This window comes from Trypanosoma brucei, chromosome 4, assembly GCF_000002445.2.
Source record: "Trypanosoma brucei brucei TREU927 chromosome 4, complete sequence".
NCBI lineage: Eukaryota > Euglenozoa > Kinetoplastea > Trypanosomatida > Trypanosomatidae > Trypanosoma > Trypanosoma brucei.
In genome coordinates, this window is record NC_007277.1 from 820 (window position 1) to 28,470 (window position 27,651).

The 27,651-nt window shown below is 40.6% G+C and overlaps 5 protein-coding genes and 5 pseudogenes across 5 annotated transcripts, besides 12 other annotated features; 8 read left to right on the top strand and 2 right to left on the bottom strand.

Annotated features, from left to right (window-relative positions):
* Window positions 1-27,651: part of a sequence feature (sequence corresponds to BAC RPCI93-5D20) that runs on past both edges of the window.
* Tb927.4.100 lies at window positions 863-2,314 on the bottom strand (annotated as a pseudogene).
* Window positions 2,314-2,573: a mobile genetic element.
* Window positions 2,574-2,821: a mobile genetic element.
* Tb927.4.110 lies at window positions 2,820-3,896 on the bottom strand (annotated as a pseudogene).
* Window positions 4,994-5,015: a sequence feature (AT_rich).
* Window positions 5,536-5,559: a sequence feature (AT_rich).
* Window positions 5,942-5,963: a sequence feature (AT_rich).
* Window positions 6,322-6,342: a sequence feature (AT_rich).
* On the top strand, window positions 11,448-11,819 carry Tb927.4.120 (hypothetical protein; the record flags this gene model as incomplete). The annotated part of the gene is made up of 1 exon (XM_839076.1): window positions 11,448-11,819. One exon carries the CDS (start codon window positions 11,448-11,450, stop codon window positions 11,817-11,819), a length of 372 nt encoding a protein of 123 aa, XP_844169.1.
* On the top strand, window positions 12,847-15,750 carry Tb927.4.130 (annotated as a pseudogene).
* On the top strand, window positions 16,582-16,848 carry Tb927.4.140 (hypothetical protein; the record flags this gene model as incomplete). Its single annotated transcript, XM_839077.1, has 1 exon — window positions 16,582-16,848. One exon carries the CDS (start codon window positions 16,582-16,584, stop codon window positions 16,846-16,848), a length of 267 nt encoding a protein of 88 aa, XP_844170.1.
* On the top strand, window positions 17,181-17,606 carry Tb927.4.150 (hypothetical protein; the record flags this gene model as incomplete). Its single annotated transcript, XM_839078.1, has 1 exon — window positions 17,181-17,606. The coding sequence occupies one exon, from the start codon at window positions 17,181-17,183 to the stop codon at window positions 17,604-17,606; it is 426 nt and encodes a 141-aa protein (XP_844171.1).
* On the top strand, window positions 17,777-22,123 carry Tb927.4.160 (annotated as a pseudogene).
* Window positions 22,573-22,616: a microsatellite.
* Window positions 24,236-24,267: a sequence feature (AT_rich).
* Window positions 25,232-25,305: a microsatellite.
* Window positions 25,362-25,535, top strand: Tb927.4.170 (hypothetical protein; the record flags this gene model as incomplete). Its single annotated transcript, XM_839079.1, has 1 exon — window positions 25,362-25,535. One exon carries the CDS (start codon window positions 25,362-25,364, stop codon window positions 25,533-25,535), a length of 174 nt encoding a protein of 57 aa, XP_844172.1.
* Window positions 25,643-25,665: a sequence feature (AT_rich).
* Window positions 25,928-26,176, top strand: Tb927.4.180 (hypothetical protein; the record flags this gene model as incomplete). Its single annotated transcript, XM_839080.1, has 1 exon — window positions 25,928-26,176. The coding sequence occupies one exon, from the start codon at window positions 25,928-25,930 to the stop codon at window positions 26,174-26,176; it is 249 nt and encodes an 82-aa protein (XP_844173.1).
* Window positions 26,118-26,141: a microsatellite.
* On the top strand, window positions 26,971-27,603 carry Tb927.4.190 (annotated as a pseudogene).

Genomic DNA, 27,651 nt, shown 5'->3' on the forward strand with positions numbered 1-27,651 from the left:
GTGAACACATGCAGTATAGTCCCTAGCAAAGGTATTATTCACACCCAATAAACAACTCAAACAAATAACACCACCATACATATCGCAGACATATAAGTTGCACCTGCACAAATAAATAAAGGCTGCTGTAACTCATCATGTGTAAAATATTATGAGCACAAAAACACAAATGTCCTTGATCTTCCATAAATGTATAGCACAATATTATTTTGCATTATCATCGGAAAAAAAATGTATATTGATATATATATTCAGCCAAAAGTCAAGGGCGTGGTCTGGCCTATTATAACTGTAAATGCGTGCATGTTCTGTTATTATTGTTTCCCATTGTAAAATAAAGATACTTGCAGATGTGGAGAAACGTCTCCCTTAATGCTTATGATGCATCAAATAATTCTCTCGTAAAGAAAGGAGCGAGCAAATGCTCAGTACACGTGTCCCTATTTGTATCTTTCAATGAAGGTTCTCTTGAGTGGAGTAAAGAAAAAAACAAAGAAAAAGCAAGAAGTATATGATGTAATTGGTGAGACATAATGAAATGACCCAACAAGAGGGAAAGGAAGTTACATGCCTTCACTACAGTCATACAAATAAAGCCAGACCCTTCACACTCGTTTTACAATGTTCTGTCGTATCGCTCTGCATAAACAAAAAATTACTAATAGGAAATGGAAATGTAAGAAGAGAGTAAAAAAGTATCAAGTAGCTTGAGGATTATCGACACTCAGCTACGTGGAATGATACGCATCGCAAATTTGTGTTTGAAATGCTCACCATCCTAATGAACTTACTCGTGTGTTACTTAATCCTGGGAAATACTTCTCTGTTCGCTCAAGTTACCTGACAACTCTCCTTCCACACCCTATGCATTGTTACCACCTCTATTGTTAACTCCGTTGTTATTGTTACCTCTTGCTTTCAATTCAACGTATAGTGCAGTAATGTGGTTACTAAGAGAAACTGAGAATTGACGCACCTCCTGTTCCCAAAACCTTTTTTCACCTTCATTATCTTGTCCATCTTCTCTGTTTGTCATGCTGCAAGGTTGTGGTTTCGTAATTTTTTCGCTATCAACCCTTTGAACATATATTATTTCCCATACCATATCATTGGAAAAATTGTCCCAACCTTGGAAGTAACTTCGCAAATACCTTTTCATCTTCAATAACCCTCCGACGCTGCAGGGATGTTTATCGGAAATTGTGAATTGTAGTCCCACAAAAGTCTTCTGGTTCTCAACAAAAAAGAACGCATCAACAACTGGGAAACTCCTTGATTGCGGCTTGTACAATTTCATGTATTGAATTTCAGCTCCAGCAACAATTGAAACATCCTTGGGAACCACAATCGAAGGACCAATGAGTCTTGGTTCTTGCAGCACCTGCAGCACACTTTGTGGAATTTGATTCCTAGCAAATGAGAGGCCCTGCAACTCCCTTGCCAACTCAATTAGCGTATCCTCATGCGACAATGCTTCAATGCCACTCTTCTCAAACAGGTGGGCAGTGAGAGCGCGGTTAGACAGCAAAGCAGACATTGCAGCATATTTATTCAGTAACCAAGGTCTCAGAAAGTCTAAAATAGCTTGTCCCGTGTAAGATGAAAGCGGTCTGCAGCGATACGTATCACTCAGAAGCTCCTCCTCCTTCACTCGAACAACCCTCACCAACTTGTGTGATGCTTTGTCTGTTTGCCACATAGCTGCGTTTTGGAAAATTTCTGCGTAATCATTCATATATGTATCATTCAATTTGTTAATGTATCCCCGAATTAGTGTCCACTGACTGTCATACGAAACCAAATTACCTATATGACGGAGCAGTGGACCAACGAAAAGAATTCGACCTTGAATTTCTTGCCATTCTCTTTCAATTTTCTCTTTCGCAACTGGAGGACTCCAACCGTAAGCAGGAGCAATTTTCCCCCACCTCGATATGTGTATGGCTTCCAAATCCTTCAATGTATCACAGTTTACGTAAATATGTGAGGCGGTGTTTTGCTTGGACCATTCATGGAATTGTCTGACGTCTGGAGAGCTCAAAGCAATACCGGCACAACCAACAGGAGGTTTCACTGGAGCAGGATGATCCTTGTCCACGTCGAATATAAGGTATCCCTTGATATCCTCACCGCCACTCGATTCTCCGATTATCTGCTTAACAGCGGTGAATGCACTCTTATAATTACTGTAAAACGTAACATATCCTGCTCGATCGCCTTTGGGTTTACGAAACACGTACGCCTCGCCCTCCACAACGTATATGATAATCTGAAGTTGACTCGCTTCATAATGCAGTAGTTTGTATAACAGTATTTTTTTTTTTTTTTAGAATTTTCTTCGTGCCTTCGTGAGAGTTTCCCCCCACTGGCGCGGCCATCAGCCATCACCGTAGAGCCCTGAAATGCTATCGGTCTGGCGACTGTGGCAGAGTCTCCCTTTTTCATTCATCCTAATACACACCCTCTATAATTTTTGTTGTATTTCCGCATATGAACGGAATACAGCAGATGGGGCGAGAAGCCTCCCACCCCGGACTCTCCAAAGGATGCCAATTAGCAATCCTTTTTTGGAGTTCCACATCACCGGACAGCAGCATCTTAGTGCGGATGATACTGCTGATGGCACGCTGGCACGTGCCCAGGGACCGACAAATGAAAAACGGTGTCCCAGCAAGACGCTGCTGATCCCTGTGCTGTATGATGCCGTAGCCGGAGCACAGCAGTGTTCCCCATGAAAGGAACTCTGCTGGCTCTTGGCTTCCCCCGATGATACGGGGTACTGGACCCTGGCACCACGTTGAGGTGGCCGGCATCGCCAGGGTGTATAACAGTAGGGATCCCACGGAAAAGGATTTACCAATACCAGGCGTACCAATAACAACATGAAACATCGGATTGATAGCCACTTCACCCATAAGCCACTGGTTAAGCCGTTCCTCAACCTTATGCCACACCCTCAGTGTTTCCCTGCGGATATAAACATCACTATTAAAAACGTACCCCACTCCCTTCTTGTGATTAATATCATAATCATTTGGGTTCGCTTTACACGACGTGTATGGCCAACCCACTTGAGATGTGAGCACAGCAATCTCCAAGTTACCGTGACGAGGAAGTGGTTCGTTCATAGTTTTCGGAACGTGACTTACATCAACTTCCTCCTTTGTCCACATGCGCGGCGGTCTTCCATCGAACACTTTCAATCCAAGTGGCTCTTCATCACAGCCCGACATCACATAGCTCCATTTCGCATTGCAAATGGAATCATACAATCCTCTCAGTTCGCTACCATCAGCTGCTAGGACAGCTCGCTTTTCCGCTCTCTTGGCGGCTATCACTGCAGCATCCAACCTTCCCCTCGCCACGGGACCAACAAATTCCCTTATTTCCACTGTCCCCTTCTCCTCCCACTGACTGAGGGTGCTAATTTCCTTTTCGTCAAGATACCTTGCTTTCCGCTTCATTTCAGAGAATTGGTTATATAATTCTTTATATTCCTCAAACTCATCAAGCCCCCGTATCATTCCTAGAAGCCTTGCATCCAAAATATAATCCTCCGGGCTCTGAACAAAAATGGGCATCCTAACATTTTCTGCCTCAGCCACCGCAAAAGTCCCGCCAACGAACTCCTGAATAAAGTCGTTCACTGTCATTTTACGCAGAACCTCATACCGTTGCAGCAATACATCTTCCAGCAGCACATCCCTCACCTTACTATCCATTGTCCAGTTGGGCCCCCCTTCAGTTCTCTGCCGTATTTGTGGAGGCTGAGCAGCAGCAGGCGGTGGCGGTACATTTTCATCCCGCGGTCTCCTCATGGGCCCTTCAATATTATCTGCCACTTGTTGGTTTGCATTATTTCCTTGTGGAGCTGCGGGACTATTTGCTCTTGACATAACTCCCTTAATATTATTAACTTAACTTCCTTTCCTTTTCTTTTTTCTCTGAAATTATAAATAACTGAAGTAAAATAATAGATAAGAAAACAATAGCGGGTGAACAGTGTAACACAATATCAAATGTAATATAGCGCGCTAATGTTTACTCACTATAGTTTGTATAATATGATATCATAGTGCATTTGGTATTGAGAGGAACAATTTCAAAATATAGCAGCTGTATAAATATTTCCCTTGCTTCATTATTATGTGCTAAATATAATTAATTTCCTGTATTATTCTTCTTACCGATAACATGCAGACAAAAAAAATTACTGCCTCATACATCTGCGTAAACACTTTCTGTAGGGCTTACAATTATAAAGAGTCAAATTCTATTGATTAAAATCAAGTAAAACAATAAACAAAAATATAAGGATATTAATGAAACGAAGAAAAAGAGTATCGGCACAACACATAGATATATACACACATGAATACGCACTACACAATTGCTTCTTTGTATATCCTCCCCATTATTAAAATACGTAACATTCACTTGCATTGAATAAACTCATTGAAATATAAATCGCTTATCCCCTCATGTATTCACTTACTTCTAAAGGAGAATATTAAATAATGTCTGTAGGACAGGTAAAAAACTGATAGTCTTTTTGCATCAGATAACCAGAGAGTATTTCTGTTTACTTTCATAATAAACAAAAACATCATTTTGCCTTCAGTTAAAATAAAATTTAATTACTTGCCTCCTTACTGTTCACAACTGTCAACAACTAATTCAGCCCCAGAAATTCACATGAATCTTATGTGCCATCGTTGCTTGATGAATTCACACACCTTTTATGATGGTGATTATACAACATATTGTAAAAAATTGGAATAAAATTAACACAATTAATTGAGGAAACCGTAAAAGATTATCATAACATATCTTTTATTTTCCCTCCCTTCATTTACGCAAATTAAATATGTAATGATACAATTCCCTTTCAGTACGTGTCCACACCTATTGTATCATCATTGTAAGTTTCCTACTGCTCATATACGCGAAGCTACTGGAATAACAAAAACATAAAACAACACATCTAAACAACTAAAAAATATATAATAAATAAAGGTAATAAAGAGAATAAGCGTGAACTGACAGATAATAAAATGAAACACGTCTCGCACTTTCCTTATAAATATTCAATAGTTGGTATGTTACAAATAAAAACAATTACACATTATAGAAAGGAAGGGATATAATTACATTATACACCTGCATGTGGATATGTAACAGTGAGTCATAGTAGAAATAAATTGCCTAAACACAATAGTTATGGAAGATAAAATAATTCAAAATATCAATAATATTATTCTATCAACATTCCCTTCCTTCTCCATTAAGTTTTCAATGGTTTCAAATAATAATTCACATAATTCCATACATATGTTACGATGGGCATTGCATGCAGTACAATTGAAAGAAAGTGTAACTCATATAACATTTTCAAAAAAAAAGGTATTGAATGGTTGTTTGCTACCATCAATTACATTTCCAATGCCTAATTACACTTTTATATGCATGAAGGAAGTTACTGATGATAACTTTGACATGCTCGAGAATCCATAACACAAAGCGACTGCTTCATGCAATTAAAAATATAAATATAAATAACATCCGAATTCATTTACTGACAGATGAGTGCAATCCTTTCATCCAAACTTCATAGCTGTAAACATAAACTTGATGCTGCCAATAGGAAATAATCCCGCATAAATATTGAGTATCTGAAAATGATAGCAACGGGTTTCCATTTTTGAAATATATGCATAAACTACATGAGGTATATGAAGCCATATTGGTGAAGTGTCACTACGCATGTTGCAATTTACTATCAAAAGTGTCTGCCTTATTTTATTTCTTTTGTTACTGTAACTCATGAGCATTATTCATTATTCTTTACAATACAACTGTAAGTCATTTTGCATTTTTACATATTTCCTTATTCTCTCATACTGGAAGTATTCCACATATGAGATTCCTCAATATCGTTCACAAAATAAAAATAATTTTATTTACTTCTGCATTCAGTTTCTTGTGCAGCAGTGTGTACACTCATCATCCATAAAGTTTTTAATTTGCCAAATACATCATTACGAAACTATTTTCATACCCACACATGCACAAACAAACCGTTGGGACAATATCTTTGAGGAATTTCCTTCACTATATTTGCAGTTCAGCAGTGATTAAAATACACTTTTTGTATAATTCAACACATGGTGGAATTGCAAAGAAATGTGATGGTACTTACAATCAATAAGTTCCCAATTTTCCTCACATGGTCTCCTTTCATGCCTTTACATCCTTATATAATTCACAGATAATTACTGCAATATCCTTCACATGCTTTCAGGATTCCATATGTCACAATACAAATTATATATATATATATTTGCTTCTACATTAATTTGGACATAATATTGCTTAACATATAAATTATCACAAACCTATGATATTACACTCTTCCTAAGAATAATAGAAACAAATTATTTCTATTTTGCATCATTACATGAAGCTTTGGAAAAGGAAAAAAAAGAATCAAACAAAGGGTAATGTAAAGAACACAGTTTTTTAATACAGATTATAACTTGTTTGTGAATTTCAGATGCAAACACAAAATGTTCAAACAGGGAAACAGTAAAGGATGTTACTGGTGATGTAAGCACAAATTAACCAAAAATAGAAACATAAATAAAATTGAAACTTATAAAAACACAAAAATATATGACACAAATATTTACCACATATTATAATTCGCCACCCTCACACTTAAATTACAAAGGGTACATAACGCGCATATGTGGTAAAACTAATACAACTCGAATATACGTATGTGCCATCTTCTTAACATAATCATTCTAATATTTAGTATGTATGTCTGTGTGTGTCTGTGTGTGTATAGAAATGATGATATGTAATCGGCAGTCCCTTGACTCGGAATGCGGTATTAACATGTCTCAGATGTTAAGCATTCTTGCACTATAGGGGAAGTCATTCTCCTTTTTTTCCTTTTTGCGCAAACAAAAAATAAAAAGAAGAATACAGGGGTTTGTAGCGGATAACTAGCTTTTTGAATCGTAGCAATATATTATGAAGCATGTACCACAGTCTACTCAGTATTTTTTTTATTTTTTTGACTCTATCTATTTTTATCCATGTTTATAAACGATACTTTTTGTGAAAGTTATAACAAGAAACTAACTCGTATTTTTACTCACCGTCTTCCTTATTTCTAAATTTCGCAATTGTACCATGGCAAAATATCATTCTTGTTTCCTATTTTATTGAGGAGTTACTCTCACAGAAGATAGCAAGGTGAAAATACTCAAGACCACACCAACAGAGGCCAGACATCCTTAAAAAAAAAAAGACGAACAAAGGAGTTAACTACGCAACCCTTCTTACAAATGAGCGTCTGTCAATGTGCAAGAAAAAACAATGGCTCTTCAACTGCATGCAACACGAGAAACGGTATCAGCGGCTTCAATCCCACAGTTAAAGCCACTTGACGAAACACTCAGCATACGAAACCTTTGCAAAGCAATGTATTGGTTATTTAAAGAAAAAGAAAAAAATGTATTCCTTCACGTGCCGTTTCAACAAACTGCTAGCCGAGAACTAAGAGTATCAACACACACGCATGTGATATCTACGCGTCGAATATTTGCTGCCCAGCTGACTCCAAACTCACAAAGAGGGAACCAGACGTAACCACTTACAGCCCAGCCGCTAGTGTCCTTTAAGTGCATACAAATACACAACAGCAATCATTGTCACCCCACTAACTTTAGGTATCATTTAATGCGTATTTAACAAGCATGATGCCCGACTCCAAATGTGAAAGGCACTCGTCACGCACCCGCCCCGCCAATTCCACAGGATGGTGGAGGCAAGGCAGCAAAGGAGCGGCGCAGCGCTGTTAAATCGAATAGCTGCGCATCGGTTGCATTGAGTTTGTGGAACGCAGAGAAACCACCAGTTGAGTTTAGAGTAAGTGATGCCTCTCACAGAGCCGTGGCGGCAGAATATGATGTAGACGTCGCGATTCTTTTTTTTTTCTTTTGCTGCAACCTCCCGAAATGCCTTGAAAGGCCAAGCACTACCGTCACCCCCAGAGCAAAAACGTTGGGGAGAAAAGACGAAACAATGCGTGGGTTGTGGCGCTGAAACCGCAATTACCAACTGGCAAGGTGGATGGACCGCGACATGTGAGCGAGCAAGGGAGGCATCGCTGTTTGTGGAATGTGGGGAAATGTAAGAAAAGAGACCACTAAATATGATAACGATGTTAGAGCAACGAATATGAGCAGCGTCCAATTCCGTTTAGAAACCCTGCCCGGAATTTTTGTCCGTAAAACAACAACTAGCAGCACCGACGAATTCGAGGCAGAGGATTGCGGGATGCCAACCAAAAAAAAAACCAACAACAGGCCACAACCACACCGAATCAGAAAGTCCATGTAAAAGTAACCAAATACTCGCAGTTCAAACGCTCAAATGTTGGATACGCAGCAGGTGACACGACGGAAGGAATGTTATCCGGCGCTTGGAAGCATGTCACCACCGCAACGACTCCTCAGAAACTGGGCAACTTCAAGTGTGGAGTGGCGGCTTGCACATGAACGTAGTGAGTGTCAGAAAAGGGGTGAAAGGCACAGCGGGAGGAATGGCAAAGCAAAAAATGCAGGGAGGCAGTGCCAAGGCTCCCGAGCAGACATCCGCTAAGACCTACGGCATATGACATGTGTGGTATGGCGGCACGGCACAGGAGGAACTGTTGCAACGAATCAGACATGGCTGTTATAGGCCCGTCACAGCCTTCAGAGACTTTTCCAAACGAAAGGAAAGAGCGCAATGCGACAGAGTGATGCTGACGTGTGCAGAAGTCTCGAAGCATTGTATCAGCGAGGTCTGTGGTGACTAAGAGTCAGAGATGGATACATGGTTAGAAGGGTGGTGGATCCTGTGAATAGTTGAAAGTAGGGTGCCTGTACTTTATTTCTCATATACTCGCGTGCTCCGTATACAAAATATAAATGAGAAATGGATCTCACAAACGCGCCAGCAAAGTGACTCTGTTCCTTTGCAAGGTCCAGACAATTCGTACTAAGACTCTTAAAGCTATTGGACCGAAGGAACCTCACGACCATGTGCAGCTGTCAAACGTACGAAAATGGAGAGCTGGCCGGCATCCCACCCTCCACTTGGCAGCTGCTCTCAACTGGAATATCGGGGATTATGGATGGTGCGGAAAGCTCATCATTTCGTGGATTCTTCTGAATAGCAATGGAATCTGAGGTTAACCCAAAGAATTAAACCGTTGAAAAGACCTGGTGACCTACGTAGTCTTTTTTTTGTGTAAAAAGTGTCGGACTGACTTACTGCATCCCTTCGCGTGCATGCAAACTGAGCATAACGCAATGTCTCCTTTATTATTTGAAGCATGAAAGCTCATGGATTATAGCCATGTGACAGAAAGCCTTGATTACGTTAGACTGATAGGACCGCTGTGTATTTTTCGTTGTTTATGTTGGGATGGCCATTTGATAGTAGCATCTGCTAGTGTGCAATCATTCTAGTGAATTCGGAACATTACAGTGATTTCTGTTGGGAGTTCCTCTTCCCCCTCACTCTGAGTAGATGTGGGGTAACTGGTTACCTTTCTGACGCTAACATGGTATGCCAGCTCTGTTTGGGAATGTTACGGTTTCCTCATAGACAGTTTCGAAAATTGTCCGTAAAGCTGCTTTGAATCCATGCTGCGGTTGTCACGAATCCGAAAAATTATAACGGAGACGGGTCTGCAATAAGACATTGTGAGTTAGCGACAATACTGCGTATCAAATAATGTCACATCATGATGATTACAGTGCTGCTTCATAACTTCAGCATGGGGGAATGGCGGAATCGTTTCAAATGCGGAACAAATAATGAGAGTCCAAATCTCCCTTCTTAAATTCCCGTGGCTACATAAACTGTATGCAGGTGAAACATTTATCAAGGAAACTGTATTTACGAGACTTAATCCAAGGAGAGATTAGGAATGCAGATACTTCATGCCTTCAATGAACAGTCGTACATCAGACCTGTCAACATTAAGTGACTGAGGAGTTAACCTATTGTAAGGTGTATGGACATGGAGACATGGTTTGAGCAACCAACAGCCAGTATTCAGTATAGTTGGCTTATGTGAAACCAAAACATCTGCATCTGTGTATGTTCAACCTGACAGCTTCGCTTACCCTTTTGTTAAGCTATACGACACTCTTCCAGGTGTGTACAACAAAATACAGTTATGCGCGTGATCTTGCGAGTGAGGATGATAGTCTACAGGAAACATGCGAAACAGGAAAAATATATATTGAGCTGCTCTGAATCCATTTCATGCAGAATGTAAGAGCACAACCCAGCTGATATTTTCGTATTAACCAACACACTGAATAATGATTTAAGAAGCAGGAAAAAGTTGATCCAAACAGCACTTAGCCTGGAGTTATTTCTAATGCTCCTAGATAATATTGTGTATGATGCGTATGGGGATTCATTACTTTTTGAGGGAGTATGAAAAAGGATGAGGAGCAGAAACTGTTCGGAAGATGACAATCTTTACCATTCTTATTATTAGGTTGATATCCTTTTTGTGATGGTTTAATGGTTTAGTATGTATGAGTGCTTTATAGTCGCTTTATTTGAACACAAACTCATGCATGCGCGCAAGTTGTGAAGCTGCATACCCACAGATATCAATTAAGGGCATCAAACTTTTGGTGTATGATAGTCATTTTCATATGAAGTTAGCATTCCGAAACAGCTACCTGGGAAAGGAAATTGAAGGTCCACCGCCCTTGCCAACACGCGTTTCGTGTGTATTTGTGGTCAAAACGGAGGTCGCATGTAGTCGCACCATTTCATTGACCGCTGCGTAATATATTCCCTTACTTATACTCATTAATACCCACTGACGCCTCTCTTTTCTCTTTGTGTGCGGGAAGCACTGCCGTCGTGAAGAGAGAATCGCAATATTGGATCAGAGAATGGATCTCGAGTGTGTTAGGAGGCAGTCAGAGACAACAGCAGTTGTGACGGTTGTGGTGTTCTGGGTGAATTTGGATTTGATTAATGATGAACCTCCTCGTGTAGCGGTAAGAGACCCTGATGAAACTGCACAAAAAGAAACTGGAGGAAGGGCTTACGATGGTCATAAACACGTCTTATGGATGTGATAATGTATGGAATGAAAGTGTGGAAACAAGGTTGAGAGAAATCGTGTGTGAGACTGTATTGGCCAATTTTTACAAAATGGGGATGAATTCTCTCCGTGCATGAATGCTGCGTTGGAGAGTGCAAATGACACGTTACATGTACAAGCTGGAGAGGATGGCGACTGACGTCTGAACTTGGAATGGATGTAGAAGACATAAAGCATTGTACCGATGCGAAAGCAAAGGGCGCATGCATATCAACGATAGAAAACTAGTTTAGAGGCTTTTTATTCGGATATGTTGTGGTGGAAACAGTGTGCATGCAGAAACTCCGAGCATCCGACAACGGGATATAGAAGCGTTAACGATAGTGTCCAACTCATGGAAATCCGGCAGACATCAACTCCTCTCAATTGTAAGTTACTTCGAGCTTATCAATTTCTTCCTTATGAGGTCCCATTTCCTCCACACACTTTTGCATCACAACAATGGAGAGAAGGAGAAAATGTTGAAGTGCATTATGCACTGTATCAAACTTGTTTGTGTATGTATTTGACCTCTCCTGATATGAGTCTAACCGTTACCAACATGTTACCGACTCTGGGAATCCATGAGCATGATGTACATAAAATATCACGAACTTTGTGCACGTCCTGGCGTTCCACTTAGTGAGCGTCATCAAACTCAATGAGCAGAACCACATGGAAGGAGGAAATTGTGTATTTGTATGCATACATGTGTGTCAATATGTTGGTTTGTAACACTGTGGTGAGAGTAAATGGAAGTATCTTTTAATATGGAGAATACCACACATAAACACACCTCAGTGTATCACCAAGAAATAATGGCGGAAACGGGTCAGACAAAGTTTCAGAGATATTAGTCTCAAATATATACATATGACAGTAGCCGTTCTCTGGTCACAACAAGAAAGAGCAAGGTGTAGCGTTGATTGGATGTAACGGCAGGATGAATCATTTCCTTTAAAGGACAAATGAGCAGATGCGCGTGTGCTGTCCAAACCGGCCAACTGTGAATTGCATTTCATTGAGAAATATTTTGTTGATTCAGCAGGCAGAGCGCCTTCTTTTTTCACTTTCATTTTACGCAGACATGACGGTCGATAGAGGTTAGTACCAGCTGATGCATTTACAACCGTGCACAGTGATAAATGTTAACTGATTATTCCTGTCGTGTGACTCTCGAGACGTTACCAGGTGACCATGGAATTATCTTAAAGGTGTTTGGATAGAAGGGCGTCTAATAGGTGCCGGTCTTCTAATACAGCGAAAAGCTTGTAATGCACGCGTATGTTTGGTAAGATGCGAGGAAGCCATTGATTGTACTGTTGTAGTTAGCTGTTGCGCGCCGGATTGACTGGGTCTGGTTGTAGCACATCTCAGTAATGAAATACAGAAACCTATCATCCATCGCAGTGATCGACAAATATGTCTTAATTAAGTTGAATGGCAGGTGGTGTCTATGCATATGTTGGGTTGCTCGACTCCCAGAAACCTGGATTAAAGTAACGAAAGGTGTTGTCGTTTGTTTTTATCCATGCATTTGTTCAAAATGTCTGTGCATCAATGCGTACTATCATTGTCTTTCAGTATAACCAACCTTTCTATACCATCACTAGCAACTCTCTTCCATCCATCATTGCTAAACAAGATAACTTTCTTGATTAATTTCATTCATGATCGCACGCAAATGCCGCCTGACGAAGCACAGCAAGCTCCACCACCTCCCCAATTACCTTTACGACGCCAACACTTTTCCTGTTGCTGTTAGTGTTACTTCAACTTTATCAAATATGTGTTCTTTTTAACGCAGATGATGGTGGGAGAGTTACAGTGAAGGCAATATCTCTGTTATACAGTCGAAAATGGAACCTACAAGTTATCAATGACGTGAATGCCGGTTTCAATGCCTCCCTGGTTGCTCGGAACTGGACGGTGGCACTCGGAGTGAATGTTGAAGTTGCCCGCTCTCCCTCATACGTCATCAATTTGGTCCAGTTTCTGAATGATTGCCCGAAGGCACTAAATGGCGATGACGCGAACAAGCTGTGCAATACATTAGAAGGGAACCAACTTGTTGGCTTCGGTTCCATGACTGAGTATCAACAGGGCATGAGGGATATCTGCCGCATCTTTGCTTCCTGCTCCTTGAGGCCACTGGCGAACTTATTACCCCAGTACGTTATGCGGTGAGTCACTTACGTGTGCCAAAGCAGGGTTTCATGTATCTTGATGGGCTCCCGGGAGGTAGTGAGGCATATAATCAGGCAGTGGATTTCATATAGCGCATGGGGTACAGTTTCTGTTGTGTTTTCACGGTGGAAGACAAAGCGGGTGGCCAAGGTGGATCACCTGAGGAATCCGACGCTGTATGGGATGACTTTGCTGGGGGAAATCCGCAGGCTGTGACTATGTTTGCCGCCATGAAGCCTGATGCCAAAAAAATTCTCGTGAGGTTGGTGTCTGATCCGCGTACGGAAGATACGTTCGTGCTAACTCCGATCTTATTGCAGAAATCAATCGTGAGCATCTGGAAGGAGACATTGGAGGAAGCGAATGTTCCGTTTGTTCCCCATCGTGTGATTCAGACGGGGTCAAATCCTCTCGCTGAGGAAGATTATATCGATGCGGTAAAACGCTTTCAGACTGAAATGAGGAACTATTTGACAGAATACAGGGAGTGGAGTGACTTCAATGATGCGGATCACTTTCTAAAGAGTGACGCGGATGGGGAGCTGACGATCAATGGCTGGATTACTGGAGAGGTGTTGGCGCGGGCACTGCGTAGTCATGGCTGGATGAAAAATCGCACAGCCGTCATTGAGTCGCCGTTACGTGATTGATGGCATCGTGATCGGTGATTTTGGAGGTGAGTGCGATAGCTTTACCACTGCAAATGATGCCACTTGCCGCTGCAACCGTGGCAGGAAGAACGTCTACATGAGGGAGATTGCTGAAAATTACCGCCTGCAACCGCTTGTTGGCAGGCATATTATGACAACTTCCTTACAGTGTTATATCGATCCCTCATTCCTATAGACACCACTCATCGGCCTCACCGTTGATATGGAAGATCACGAAGAGCTTCTGAGAGAGGTTCCACACAGTTTGAAACTGGTGTGTCCACCACGACCTCATCTGGGAAAGCTGGCGAGATGAACAGTTTCTTCCTTCAGAAGGTTGCCACGGATATGCAGAAGGTTTCCGACGGTCTCAACACATTGTGACGGGAAAGGATAGTCGCTGCTGTGTTCGGCATCGTGACAAAAGCGGTGCTCGGTCTGATATTCATTGACCCTATGACACCAATCCCCCATCTGAACAGTTTCAGCAGGAATGTGATCCACTTGTCCCTAACAATGGAACAACAGCTATGCATGTTAGCGAGCTCCCTCTCCAGCATTCGTGCTGACTTCCACCAATCGCGTTGTAAGGGGCGGTGAGGCGTCCGCTTTCATTGATGCACTAAGAAAGACACTGCTCACATTTGGCTTGAACCTCAGCTCTACCGTTGTGTTGACTGCAGGGGACTCTGTTGGAGAGTATCTTTCGAAAAGTGGTAGCACTTTTATCATTGGACTTGCTGTTGATGGCATTGTGGCAATTGAAGAGCATCTACGTATCCGCAACAAGGCGCGCGTATTTGTCCAGTTCTCTGACGTTGCGCTGCTGTACAATGAGTTTGTGCAAGCCTTCGACAATAGCGATGGCACCAAGCACCTTTTGCTCGCAACAAGTTTGCTTTGCTACCCAGACATCAACGCGACATCGTAGACTGTGCAACGGTTCCACGAGGCGGTACGTGAGGTGGAAAAGTGGACGCTGCTGTCGCTACTGGGTTTCGCCACGGGTAGACTAATACAAGAGGATCTGCAAAACATGGAAAGGGTAACGTCCGGCCTGCTGGTCGACCTTTTCTTCAACCAAACAGTAATCACCGTTGATGGCATGCATTATATGGGCCGTACAAACATTACGATTGCATAACCAACGTTGTTGTTACCACTGATGACTGCGTGACAAACTTCGGTGCTACGGATATAAGTCTGTGTGTGTGTGTGTGTGATCAGTGGCACGTGCGCTACGGTCAGATGCACCAATACTACAGAATCCGATGTCGCCGTCGTTGGTGTCCGGTGTCCCCAACGGTAATGCCCTCAACCCCGCACAACTTGCTGGTGTGGTTGGTGACTCTTTATTCGTTGTGGCTCTCGCAATATGTCTAAGCTTGCTTGCGTGATTCCCTCTCCGCGGCACCCGTGATAACGACAGCGCGCCGAAGGAGCCAACGGACCCTGTGACACTAATATTTACTGACATTGAGAGCAGCACTGCGTTGTGGGCTGCACACCCTCACCTGATGCCTGATGCCGTTGCGACACATCACCGTCTGAGTCGTTCACTGATTGGGAGGTATAAGTGCTACGAGGTGAAAACTGTTGGGGATTTGTTCACAATAGTGAGCAAGAGTCCCTTCGCTGCCGTCCACCTCGCACAGAAACTGCAGCTGCGTTTCTTGCATCATTCTTTCCGAAGGGGCTGCACAATTTCTGACAGCGCCGAATGGACAAATGCATAATATTACGGAGCGCTGCTTACGCACGCAGCTTATATAATGTCACATGCGTTGTGATTTGTAGAGGGGAGTGGGCCACCAGAAATTGGGCCATTTAATGTCAATAAGTTTTTACCGCTTGTTGGAGCCGTAATTCCCCGCACTTAACCTTTTCGAACCGAGGAGTTGGTAAAAGACGGCCAATCAACGGTATTGTCGACACCGTGGCCATCAGTACGGGATTTTACATACGGTAACGAAGCGTGGGCATATGTTTTTCTTTAAACGTCATTTTTTAAATTTTTCTGTACATTGTTGCTGCCACTTCTATGAAGTATGGCCAGAATGTCAGAGTAGTGCATTTGTGTGCAAAACGAAGAAAATAATACTCCCCTTGTTTTTCTTTCCCTCTTGGGTTGTATGAAAAGAGGGGGCTCCTGTTTGTAGGATGACAAGAGCTGTTTTGTTTCTTTCCTCAAAAAAAATTACATGCTCCATAGTTGCTCCAATATTCCCATCCCTTCATTGGAAAATGACCCGACGGCTCCGTCCATGTGAGTGAAGCGGTGTCCCTGATATTTGCCCTGATGCTTTTTCTTTTTTCCACCGTGAAACCTGCACTGCACTGCACTTGCGTTCCCTCATCCCCTCTTACAGTTATCCGTTTCACTTCCCCTGTTGAGGAATGCGTATTTCCAACCGCGCGAGATATCAAACAGTAAATCTGTCGGACAAACAAAAGGCTAAGAAATTCGTCACATAAACTTATGAGCTTTCACCACTGAGGCACGCACGCTCACCAACACCAACAAAGTCAAGCAAAAGGCGCTGTATATTAATACTCAATGGCGCCATAATGTTCCCTTTCGTGTTCCCTTTTCCTTTTTCCTTCCGTTGGGGTTACACAACACTTGTGGGAACCCGCTTCACTTCCTCCTTTTCCAATTATGAAGGTAACTGTGTTTTGTTTGCCACACTTCCGCTTGTTATTTCTCCAACTGGTTTCACTCCCAGAAGTCGCGTGTACACCACTTGTGGAGGAAATATTACATTAGGCAAAACCAACTATGAAAAAAATGGCAATACATTCCAAAATATTCCCTCATCATTGCAGAACTCATGAAAGGAATCATGGTTACTGCCGCCAGGTTAAGCAAAGACCGAAAGGCTTTTGAAATGTGTTTTCGAATCGAATGCATCACTGGTATTTCTTTAACATGCAAACACAACACAAATCACGGCATGCACAAACACGCATTCCGGGCTTCTTATAGAGATATTTCAATACCTGAAAAAGGGACCGGGACGCAAAGCTTGGGAATGGAATTTCCCCGCCCGTTACGCTGATTATCTAAGACATTCAATCAACACATTTCCGCCTGTCCACAGTTAATCGGAAACCGTGGTGCCCATATGTCTCCCTAATTACTGTTGTTCCTTCAGTTTTCACAGTAGATGTTTCAATTGGTTTCTGCGGCCGAGGTAAATAAAGCGCATGTGTCATATCCGGGAGGTGTTTCCATGTGTCTTCGCTTTCCGTTTTGTCACTGCGTTTGGGCTCACGCAATGACATTAATTGAAATTTCAGGCCAGTACCATAGATGGGTGGCTCGTGGAGAGAATGAAGATTGGGATTATTCTAACAATTTTGTGGTTGCGTGTGTCGTGCTTTTGGAAAATATTGCAACCAATGAAAGGGAAGGCAAGTGTCACCTTACTTTCCATGCTGCGACATCAATGCATAAGAATTATATGCTAGTTGCTCTGCAAGGGAAGGTCGTGAAGGCGAAGGTTAGCTTCCGGTTTAGGGAAGTGCAAAGACTTCCTGATACTACTGTCAGAAACTACTGTTGTTGCGTGCTTCAGGCACTGGGTCAGTAATTCATAAACACAACAACGAGAATAAAATTAATCCCTTGTGGCTGCTAAGCGTGTAAGCAACTGAAAATAATAAACAGTATATTTTTGCCACACTTTATTGATTTCTATATATATACAAAACAACCTCATTACATTTATCATTTCTTTTGTGCCCAAAGACTGCTGAATGAATGTTAGGATTACTGACCATAACACATTTTGGCATGCACCTCAATTACTTCCTTATAACACTTCCCCCCCCTCGTTTGATTCATCGCTTAGCTCTATTATTAAAAAAGAAAAAGCATTTCGTCAACACTCAGCACCTCAAGGAATCGGAAATGGGAACTACAATGTCAGGAAACCAAGGAAGAAAGCGACAGTGCAGCTCATCTCCTGAGCAGTCAGAAGCTTTAAAGGAATCATCAACTACTGGACAAAATAAACTCACCACCGTTACAATCACCGAAGAGACGCGTGACGCCAGTAATGATGAAACTGTGATATCATTACTGAATGAGCATGAGAAATTGATTAAACAAACGACACGGCTGGAAAGCAGTGTGAAGGCACTTAAATGTTTCATGAGTAATCTCACAGCTATGAGTGGCGAAAGGCAAGGTGGTGTGTGTGATGGCACCGAATGCATACATAGAGTAACATTATATAATGCTGCTGATAATGCCTTCAGTGACGAAGGACTATGTGAAGGTGCTCTTTCCTCACTCTGTGGCCGTATTCAAGCTAAGAAATTAACCATTGCGCTATCAAAGGGTTGGAAATTTAACTCACGACAAGTCAGTAAGCTAAAGCAGTTAGAAGAGTTACGCATTGAATATCCGCGTGGAAAACTTGTGAATATGATATCTTTGAAGAGACTGCACATGTTGAAAAGGCTTTGTCTCAGGAGCAACAATATTGACAACAATGACGCCCGTCACTTATTCAATATTGGAACATTGGAAGAGTTGGCTATTACTGACACCATGCAACTGACAAATATCAGAGGAATCTCTCGCTTGACTAACCTGATGTGTCTTGATTTAAATTCCACAAACATTGACGACAACTGTGTGAGGAGAATATGTGCATGTGTTAAACTGTCCAAATTGAGTGTATCCGAATGCAACAATATCACAGACGCGACACCAATTTCACAGCTTGAAGCACTGGAAGAGTTGAATCTAAACAGCTGTTACCACATAACGAAGGGAATAGGAACACTTGGCATGTTGTTACGATTGCGTATACTTGATTTGAGTGGTGTTCCTGTGGAAGATAATTGTCTGAAGGATTTGTGTGACTGTGGATCGCTTGAAAGGTTGAACATTTCTTATTGTATTCAGCTGAAAGATATCAATCCACTCTCCAATGCCACTGCTATTGAGGAATTGAACCTTAACGGTTGTCGCCGAATCACACGGGGGATAGGCGTTGTGTGGGCATTACCAAAGCTCCGTGTATTGCACATGAAGGATGTGCACCTGAGTGAGCCATCTCTCGATTCAGTTGGGACTGGTGGATCACTTGTAAAGGTCAGTCTTGATAACTGCGCAGGCTTTGGTGATATGACACTCTTATCCAGCATTGTTACACTCGAGGAGCTGAATATTCAAAAATGTGCTGGCATCATTAGTGATGTGGGTTGCCTTGGTACACTACCATACCTGCGTGTGCTTAACATAAAGGAGGCACACATCTTGTCCCTTGACTTTATTGGTATTGGTGCCTCGAAATCCCTTTACAGTTAACTCTGGAGAGTATCACGGGACTGAGTAATGTGGAAGCACTCGCCAACATTTTAACTCTGGAAAAACTAAGCCTTCACGGCTGCACGGGTATTGACGCAGGAATTGGATGTCTTGGAAGACTGCCACAGCTTAAAATGTTGGACCTGTCTGGCACAAATACCGACAATGAGTCTCTCAGAAGTTTATGCCTATCGCAGACAATGGTGTCCCTCAACCTTTCCCATTGTTGGAAAATGACAAATGTGTCCCATATTTCAAGCCTCGAAGCATTGAATGAACTGAATCTGAGCAACTGTTTTGGAATAAATGCAGGATGGGAAGCATTTGAAAAACTTCAGCAGCTACATGTGGCAATCCTCTCGAATACACATATTACTGACAGAGACATATCCCATTTCAGCAAGTGCAAAAACCTTGTTACGCTTGATCTTTCTTTCTGCAATAAGTTACTTGATGTTACAACTCTCTCTAACATCACCACGCTTGAGGAGTTGAATCTTGATAGTTGTTCAAACATCAGAAAAGGGCTGAGCGTTCTTGGAGAGTTGCCACGGCTTTGTGTGTTGAACATAAAGGGTGTACAGTTGGAAGATTCAGTTATTGTTTCACTAGGGAATGGTAACTCATTTGTAAAGCTCAGTCTTGTGAATTGCAAAGGTTTTGGTGATGTCACGCCCCTCTCGAACCTTGTTACACTTGAGGAACTGAATCTCCACTACTGTGACAAATTAACCTCTGGAATGGGAACGCTGGGCAGGCTACTGCAGCTTCGTGTACTGGATTTGGGACGGACACAAGTTGATAATAATTCCCTTGAGAATATCTGCACAAGCTCAATCCCACTTGTGTCATTAAATCTTTCGCATTGCAAGAAAATAACATCTATTTCTACAATAGCTTCCCTTACAGCATTGGAGGAACTCAACATTGACAACTGCTGTAATGTAACATCCGGCTGGAATGTATTTGGTACACTTCACCAACTGCGTGTAGCCACACTGTCGAATACACGCATTAATGATGAAAACATACGACACGTTAGCGAGTGCAAGTCTTTGAATACACTCAACCTTGCGTTTTGCAAAGATATAACAGACGTCACAGCACTTTCTAAAATTACTATGCTTGAGGAGTTGAACCTTGATTGCTGCCCTAACATCAGAAAAGGTATTGAAACTCTTGGAACGCTTCCCAAGGTACGTATCCTAAGCATGAAGGAATGTTACATGGGAGACGGATATGCGCAACAATGTTCCATCCTTGGGAATAGTAAGTTACTTGTGAAACTGAATCTTGAGAGGTCAATGGGATTCATATCTGTGAAAGCTCTCTCTAACATTGCGACACTGGAGGAGTTGGTACTTGATCATGCACAGGAAGTATGTTGCATACCGTCATTTTCCTGTCTACCGCGTCTTCGAGTGCTGAATCTGAAATATACAGATATTAATGGTGATGTAACTAAAAATATTTCCGAATCAAAATCGCTGCAGTCACTCAACTTATCACATTGCAAATGGGTAACCGATATATCAGTATTATCTTCCTTACCAACACTGGAGGAACTGAATCTCAACTGCTGCAATGGAATAAAAAAAGGTTGGGAGTCGCTCGGAAAGCTGCCTCTACTACGTGTAGCAATTCTATCTGATACCAACATCACCGCTAAAGATATAGCTTGCCTTAGCAGTTGCAAAACACTTGTGAAACTGCAGTTTTTTTGGTGTGAGGAGTTGTCAGATGTTACGGTGGTGTATGAGATTCAATCACTGGAGGAACTGATGGTCAGGAGCTGTTCAGACGGCCTCAAGGGACTGAATGCCCTTGGTACACTCCCACGGCTGCGTTTTTTGCTTCTGCGAAATTTGAAAGGTAGTGATATATCTGTTGAATCTATTGGGACGAGCAAATCTCTCGTGAGGCTTCATATTGAATTTTGCGAGAAGTTAACAGACGCAACACCCCTCTCCAACATCACGTCCCTTGAGGAATTGTCATTGCGGAAATGCGGTGATAGCCCGGAAGGAGTCGGAACACTTGGGAAACTGCCACGGCTTAGATCGCTGGATCTGGATTTATCTGACATTAGCAATAGCGCACTTAATGATATTTTTCTGTCTCGGTCCATTACGTCACTTAACCTAACCTCCAGTTGGAAACTAACAGACATATCTCATATATCAAACCTTACGGCACTGGAGGAATTGAATCTGAGCGGATGTTACCTCATAATTTCAGGCTGGGAAGCACTTAGCGAATTACCACGACTTCGTGTGCTCAACTTGGTATCTGTCAGAGTTACGACGCGTTACGGTGGATATTATATCAGCAGATGCAAATCCCTCGTCACACTGAATATTCAATTGAGTGATATGACCGATGCTTCATTTCTTGCTAATATCAAAACACTGGAGGAGTTGCATATAGGAGGATGCAAAGAGCTAACGCAGGGGTTTAGTGCACTTTTCACTCTTCCGAGGTTACGCATTCTTGACTTGATTTGTTCTTTCATTACAGATGAAGATCTCAGGGAAATTCAACCACCCCATACCATTGAGGAGCTCAATCTTTCTTATTGCGAAAATATTAATGATATTACACCACTTGGGAGGATAAAATCAATTAAAAAATTGCATCTCCACCGGAGCTATGAAGAAAGGGGGCCCACACAAGGATTCAGAAGTCTTTTGGAATTGCCATGTCTTTCTTGGGTGGATCTCAAAAATGCTTCTGTCAGTTCTGATATCCTGCGTGAACTGGGAAAAAGGAGGGTAAATATCCGTTAATATTTGATCCATTGCTTCACTTTGTATAATTTAATAACTTATTGCTGAGAACACGTTACTAAATTTAACAGCCAGTTCGAGTGGTTCGCTAACTGTAGGCACCATTATTCGGACAGATACCAGTAACAATTCACATGGATGATATTGTATGTTACACTATCTTAAATACGAGAAATACGAGGATTTCATTACAGTTATTTGAGTGCTTCGTATTTTACTAAGTCATACCAATCATATATTGTGAAGAATAAAGAACAGTTAGGAAGGTGTGTGCGTGTGTGTGTATATGCAAAAGGCTTTTTTCTCAGTGGAAACTTGTATTTTAGTTGCAAGCGTAGTAATTATTATATTACGCTCATTTATACTACAGCCATATCAAATAAATATCTCATTTCCTGTATGTTTTTCTGTCTTTACAGCCACATACTCTCACCCAAATATCGAATGAAATATTACCGTTATTATTATTATTTCTATCGTTCTTATTGTTATTACGTGAAACACAACATTCACATTTAATTTTTACTCATAGCCACACCTGAAAAGTAAAAGCACTCAACATTCTGCAGTACTGTATACCTGTCGATGATATGAGGGGGTGAAGTTTATATACCATTAAAGTATAGTGAATATATTTCATTATCCTTATTATTATTTGCTTTACTGAAAGAAATGACAGAGTTACTTTACAATAAATTATATCAGAGCAGCATCTTGACCACCAAGTTCTTACATGGGAGAGGATAATAAAACACATTACGTGTCTCGTGATTCTTTTTTACACTTGCCACTGGTATATATCTATATTCTCAAACAGTGCGATTGAATATTCTCTTTTCATTAAAATATTATATTATAACTTGTTGTATTTGTTTGGTTTTGTAATAACATAATTTATTTTATTACATTTCCTTTCAGAATTATTTGGGCCAAATATTTGTGAAGATGTCATACATTCCGAATACCCTTGCACAGCAAAGGGTTGTGTACCACATTAATTCATTAACATTTGTGCTACATGTGCATGGGAAAGTGTATTAAACATTTCACTGGTTCTGGGAAATATTATTTTCTTTCTTACAACATGATGCCTCAGAAGAACTGAAGGCGAGAGCAAATCCTTTCATTCATTTTATTTTCCTTTTCTCACCGTATCCGTATATGTTTATGACTTTCCAGAAAACACTGCTGAGGTAAATTATGTATTCCTTCATATTTACTTTTTATTTGACAATAACAAGAAAAGGATTTCCTCCTCACACACTTAAATTAATTAGACACTGCTGTTAGCTGATAAGTTATGGACAGCCGCACATTTAAGTTATACAAATCCACACCGATTCGAAATAGCAAAATATCAAATATTATGTATTTATTTGAGGAAAAAAAAAGAGACGAAAAGAAGCGCTGCATCTCAAGGGAGATGCATGTGAAATCGAAGAACAACTGTCATTTGAATATCATATCCCCAAATTGTTTTGATTACATTATTAGCAGTAAATGCTTACGGAACTTGGGAAGTGAATGACTACTGAAATTAAAAGCATGAGGACGCACTGCGATGGCACATGAGAGAAACATGGGTGGGATTTTTATATATTGGAAAGTGGAGTGGCTTTAAGGTGTTTTACATGATGTTTAGTTGGAGATTGAAATAGTTCAGGAAATAGTGAAAGACTGTTATGATACAGGAATCTTTTCGTTTACTTATTTCAAGCTCACTCCCGCGACGCACTATTTTCGGTTTGCATTGCAAGAAGTGGTATGATATATGCAACCGCTTATTTCTTATTTATTTATTTTTGCGAGTTTATATAAGTGTGGTTTGGTGACGTGGAAAATTTTCGCATATGGTTAATGTCTTTACGACAAGCAAATGCTCTGCTCGAGCTATGGTATTGGAAGGTTAAATATAAAGTATATGTTTTATGAGTTATCAAATGCTGAATGCTTCAACTGACTCGCTCTTTAAACAAAAACACTTTCTCAGCTTTTCCACTCTGAGCTAAAAATGTAGTTTAGTTTCTAAACAGCACGCCACATCTCATTCACCATCGGGTAAAGAGATATTTGTTGTATGGTCAACACGAAAGTGGAGAAGTGCAGAAAGTAGAAATAAAATAAAGAATATATATATATATATATCGAATTATGTTGGAACTGCAGCTATCATTCAACCTAAGAGTAAAAGACACCTTTCCTTCTGTTGTGAGCCGCAACCATGCCGTGACGAAGTTACAAGTGGAAGGAGTTGATTCAAATCATTCATCACCTAATCTCTGTAATGTGAATATTTTTGTTTAGAGATATTCGTATGTTAATGAGAGACCACTATGCAGAGGGAAGAACAGCCGACGACTGCAACCTAAAACCCGTAATATGCGGACTGTTATAAACTTTAATAGTTTCATTTAATTATGTAAAGATGGCATCAGCAGATTACACTTGTAAGCTGTTTGAAGTCAAAACAACGATAGACGGAAGGGAATGTGCAAGTGGTGATTTAAATTGTATGTTTATGAGAAATTTGTAGTGTGAATCAACTGTTGAAATATGTTGCGCGGCATTGACAGCAGATGTTTTTTTTTCATATTATTCTCCTTTTCTTTTTTTGCTTGTCTGTCGAACAATCTGAGGTTTAGTTGATATATTCCTGAGTTTCATCACATGTGTTTCTGTTTATATAATACCAATCGTTACAAACTAAATATCTGCAGTAAGTATATTAAAAACATACGATTTGTCACCACCTCTTGTTTAATTTCTCTTTATTCAAACGGCACTTTCTTTTAATCTTGTAAATAATGTTTTTATCGTTGTTTCATTTGTTTGCACACTTAATCCTCTGCGCACGCTGTTGTATTAATTTGCTTCTACACGCTCGCAAAATATATATATATATCATTTTGAAACAAATCGCGGTTGTAACTGATGTTTCTCCGGTTTGCATCGTATTATAAGGGGAATGTAAGTTTCGTTGATTAAACATTTCATGGCGCATCATTACCGAGTTTTTTGTTATGAACCCATAATTAACCATGAGACAGGTTTTTACGACTCATAATCCCTGCATAAATGCAATGCACTGAAGGAATGTAATTTTATTTATTTTTTATTACTACCATTTTTATTATCAGTATTAATATTCAGGTTTTCATTCATCACTATTTTATTATTTATATTTTCTTTCCAACATCTGTTTCAAGCAACATGGTCGATTGGAATTAATGTAGACATCAATGGTTAGAGAAACTTTGATTTGCTTTGACCGTGCAGATGCGCAAAGTTCAAAAGGTTTCAGAAAGGTGTTGGGGAACTTTAACCATATTTTTTTATTACTGAATTATTTCTCTAAAATGCTTTTTTTCTTTTGTATTGCACTTACATTCAAAACCATTTGGACAGCGCTTTGAAGGCAGTCAAGTGGCGTATGGAAATATTTGCGTATTGGCGTTTTTTTAACGTATGAGTGTTACGTTCCTAACGGTGATGGAAAAAAGTAACATATGAATGTGTGTTCAATAATAATAATAATAATTAAATGCCAAGTTCTCTTACTTTCTGTATCAAATAGTGAGTCTTTTTTCTAATATCATTTTTTCAAATGCGTATCGAGGTTTAGGAGGCACAATGTTGCTTAAAACTCAACTCTCACGAAAATGAGACAAATTAAGGGAAGCTTCTATCGCAGCCACCATTTCCATGTGTGCAACAGTAAGCGAGTCATCGTAACAATTTTTTTTTTTGCGCGTGTGAAGTGTGAAATCCTCATGAGAACTCAAAATTTACCACAATAATACTCATTATGCAAGGTGCTTTGAGTGGGGAAGGCGGCGCAGACTCAAATATCCAAAACAATTTATTTTCCCATATGGCGGAACGAACGGATGCTGTAGTGAAACATACACTACAAAGCGAGAAAAGTATATCTCCGGGTGCCGACACTCTCCAACGATGTGAACACAAAACCCTTCATTTACGAACAGGAGGCTTCAGTTTGTTTATTTGTTTGTTTGTTTTTGAATCCATTCCTCACATCAGCGTCCAACATTAAATACAGGGAATTCAGAAACTTTATCATGACCATTATTGTTGTGTCTTGTAAGATGATACATATTTTATGATAGGAACTTACTGGTCACCAGCAGTCAACAAAGAAATACGAAAGAATACAACAGTGATAAACATATATTACCTTGAAGTCACATGTGTACATTTGCACGGAATTAGCTCAGTGGTGTTTGCGAACTCAGAGAATAAGGAAAAGCGGCAGTCAGATGAAATGAATAAAATACCAAATTTCGTGCATCAATTAATATATTTGAAAATAGAATCTCATGCTGTATGGTCCTTAGAGGCATGAAAATAGATTCAATAACGCTAAGGTGTGACAGTGTTGAGGCATCTGTTAATCAACATGCGTTGAAAGTGGGGGAAATGTCAGTGAATATCTGAGGTAGCGCCAAACTATTTTTTTTTAATGGCCACAAAATGCTGCAGTAGAGCAGTGTGGAAATAATTTCATTGGATAGAAAAATGTGTGAGGAAAGTTTATTAAATTTGTTTGAGATTTATAACTGTTCTACCTGAGTAACTGTGTGCGTGCTTTAGTACAGGAATCCCTTTGCGATAAAGCTTCTGTATCCTTTACAAAGGAAACGGTAAGAAGTTACATTAGTTAAAAGAGTAAAACAAATATTTTAATCAAGAACAATATTCAATGTTTTGCTTCAGGACAAAAAAACACTTATTCTGGGAAAAAAGCGTCTGAGGGAACGTGAAGCAAGGGTTGATAATGTTTTCAGTTTATATGGCTCCCTATGCAATGCAAAGTGAAGTCACATTATAATGGACAACGAAACTCAACCATTGGGAATGAGGATGGTTGATGGAACGCGTGGTGATGATGTAATGTGGAAGAATGAAGAACTTAATCTTGTCCCTAAAATTGAGGAAGCTGTTGAGAAGAAACCAGAACGCAGGGAAGAAGTTGAAGCAATGGTTCTAACATCTCAAATGTGGTGATAATAAGCTAAGTTTACCAACGGAAGTAACAAAAACATATTCATCCATAGAGAAGAGCTCCGTGTATGGAATGTTGTAAGGAATGGAATTGAATTATGGCGTACACAGCGTGCTTTACCGAGATGTCTTTATTTTCCACGAGCATACGCTGCCATTGTTGACCCTGGGATTGGTAAATCTCAGAATTTTGGTTTTTTCATCCTTTACAAGTTATTGCATTGCGATGCGGAAGAGTTGCCTATTGTTGCGTATTTCTGCGGTGTAGCCGCATATGTATTTGAAACCAACTGACGGACCCTTCGGCATGATCAAGGGAGATAGAAGGTACGCAGCTTTCATGCTGGACGGAAGCTTCCCAAGCATTAGTCATTTTTTCTGCTACGCGTTTAATGAAAGTGTGCGTTTATCTGAGTTGTCTGTGAATTGGGGAAGCGCTTCGACCAGTTCGTTTAATGAGCAAACTCCCATGGCAGAGTGTTGAACACACCTCATTGCGATGTCGGA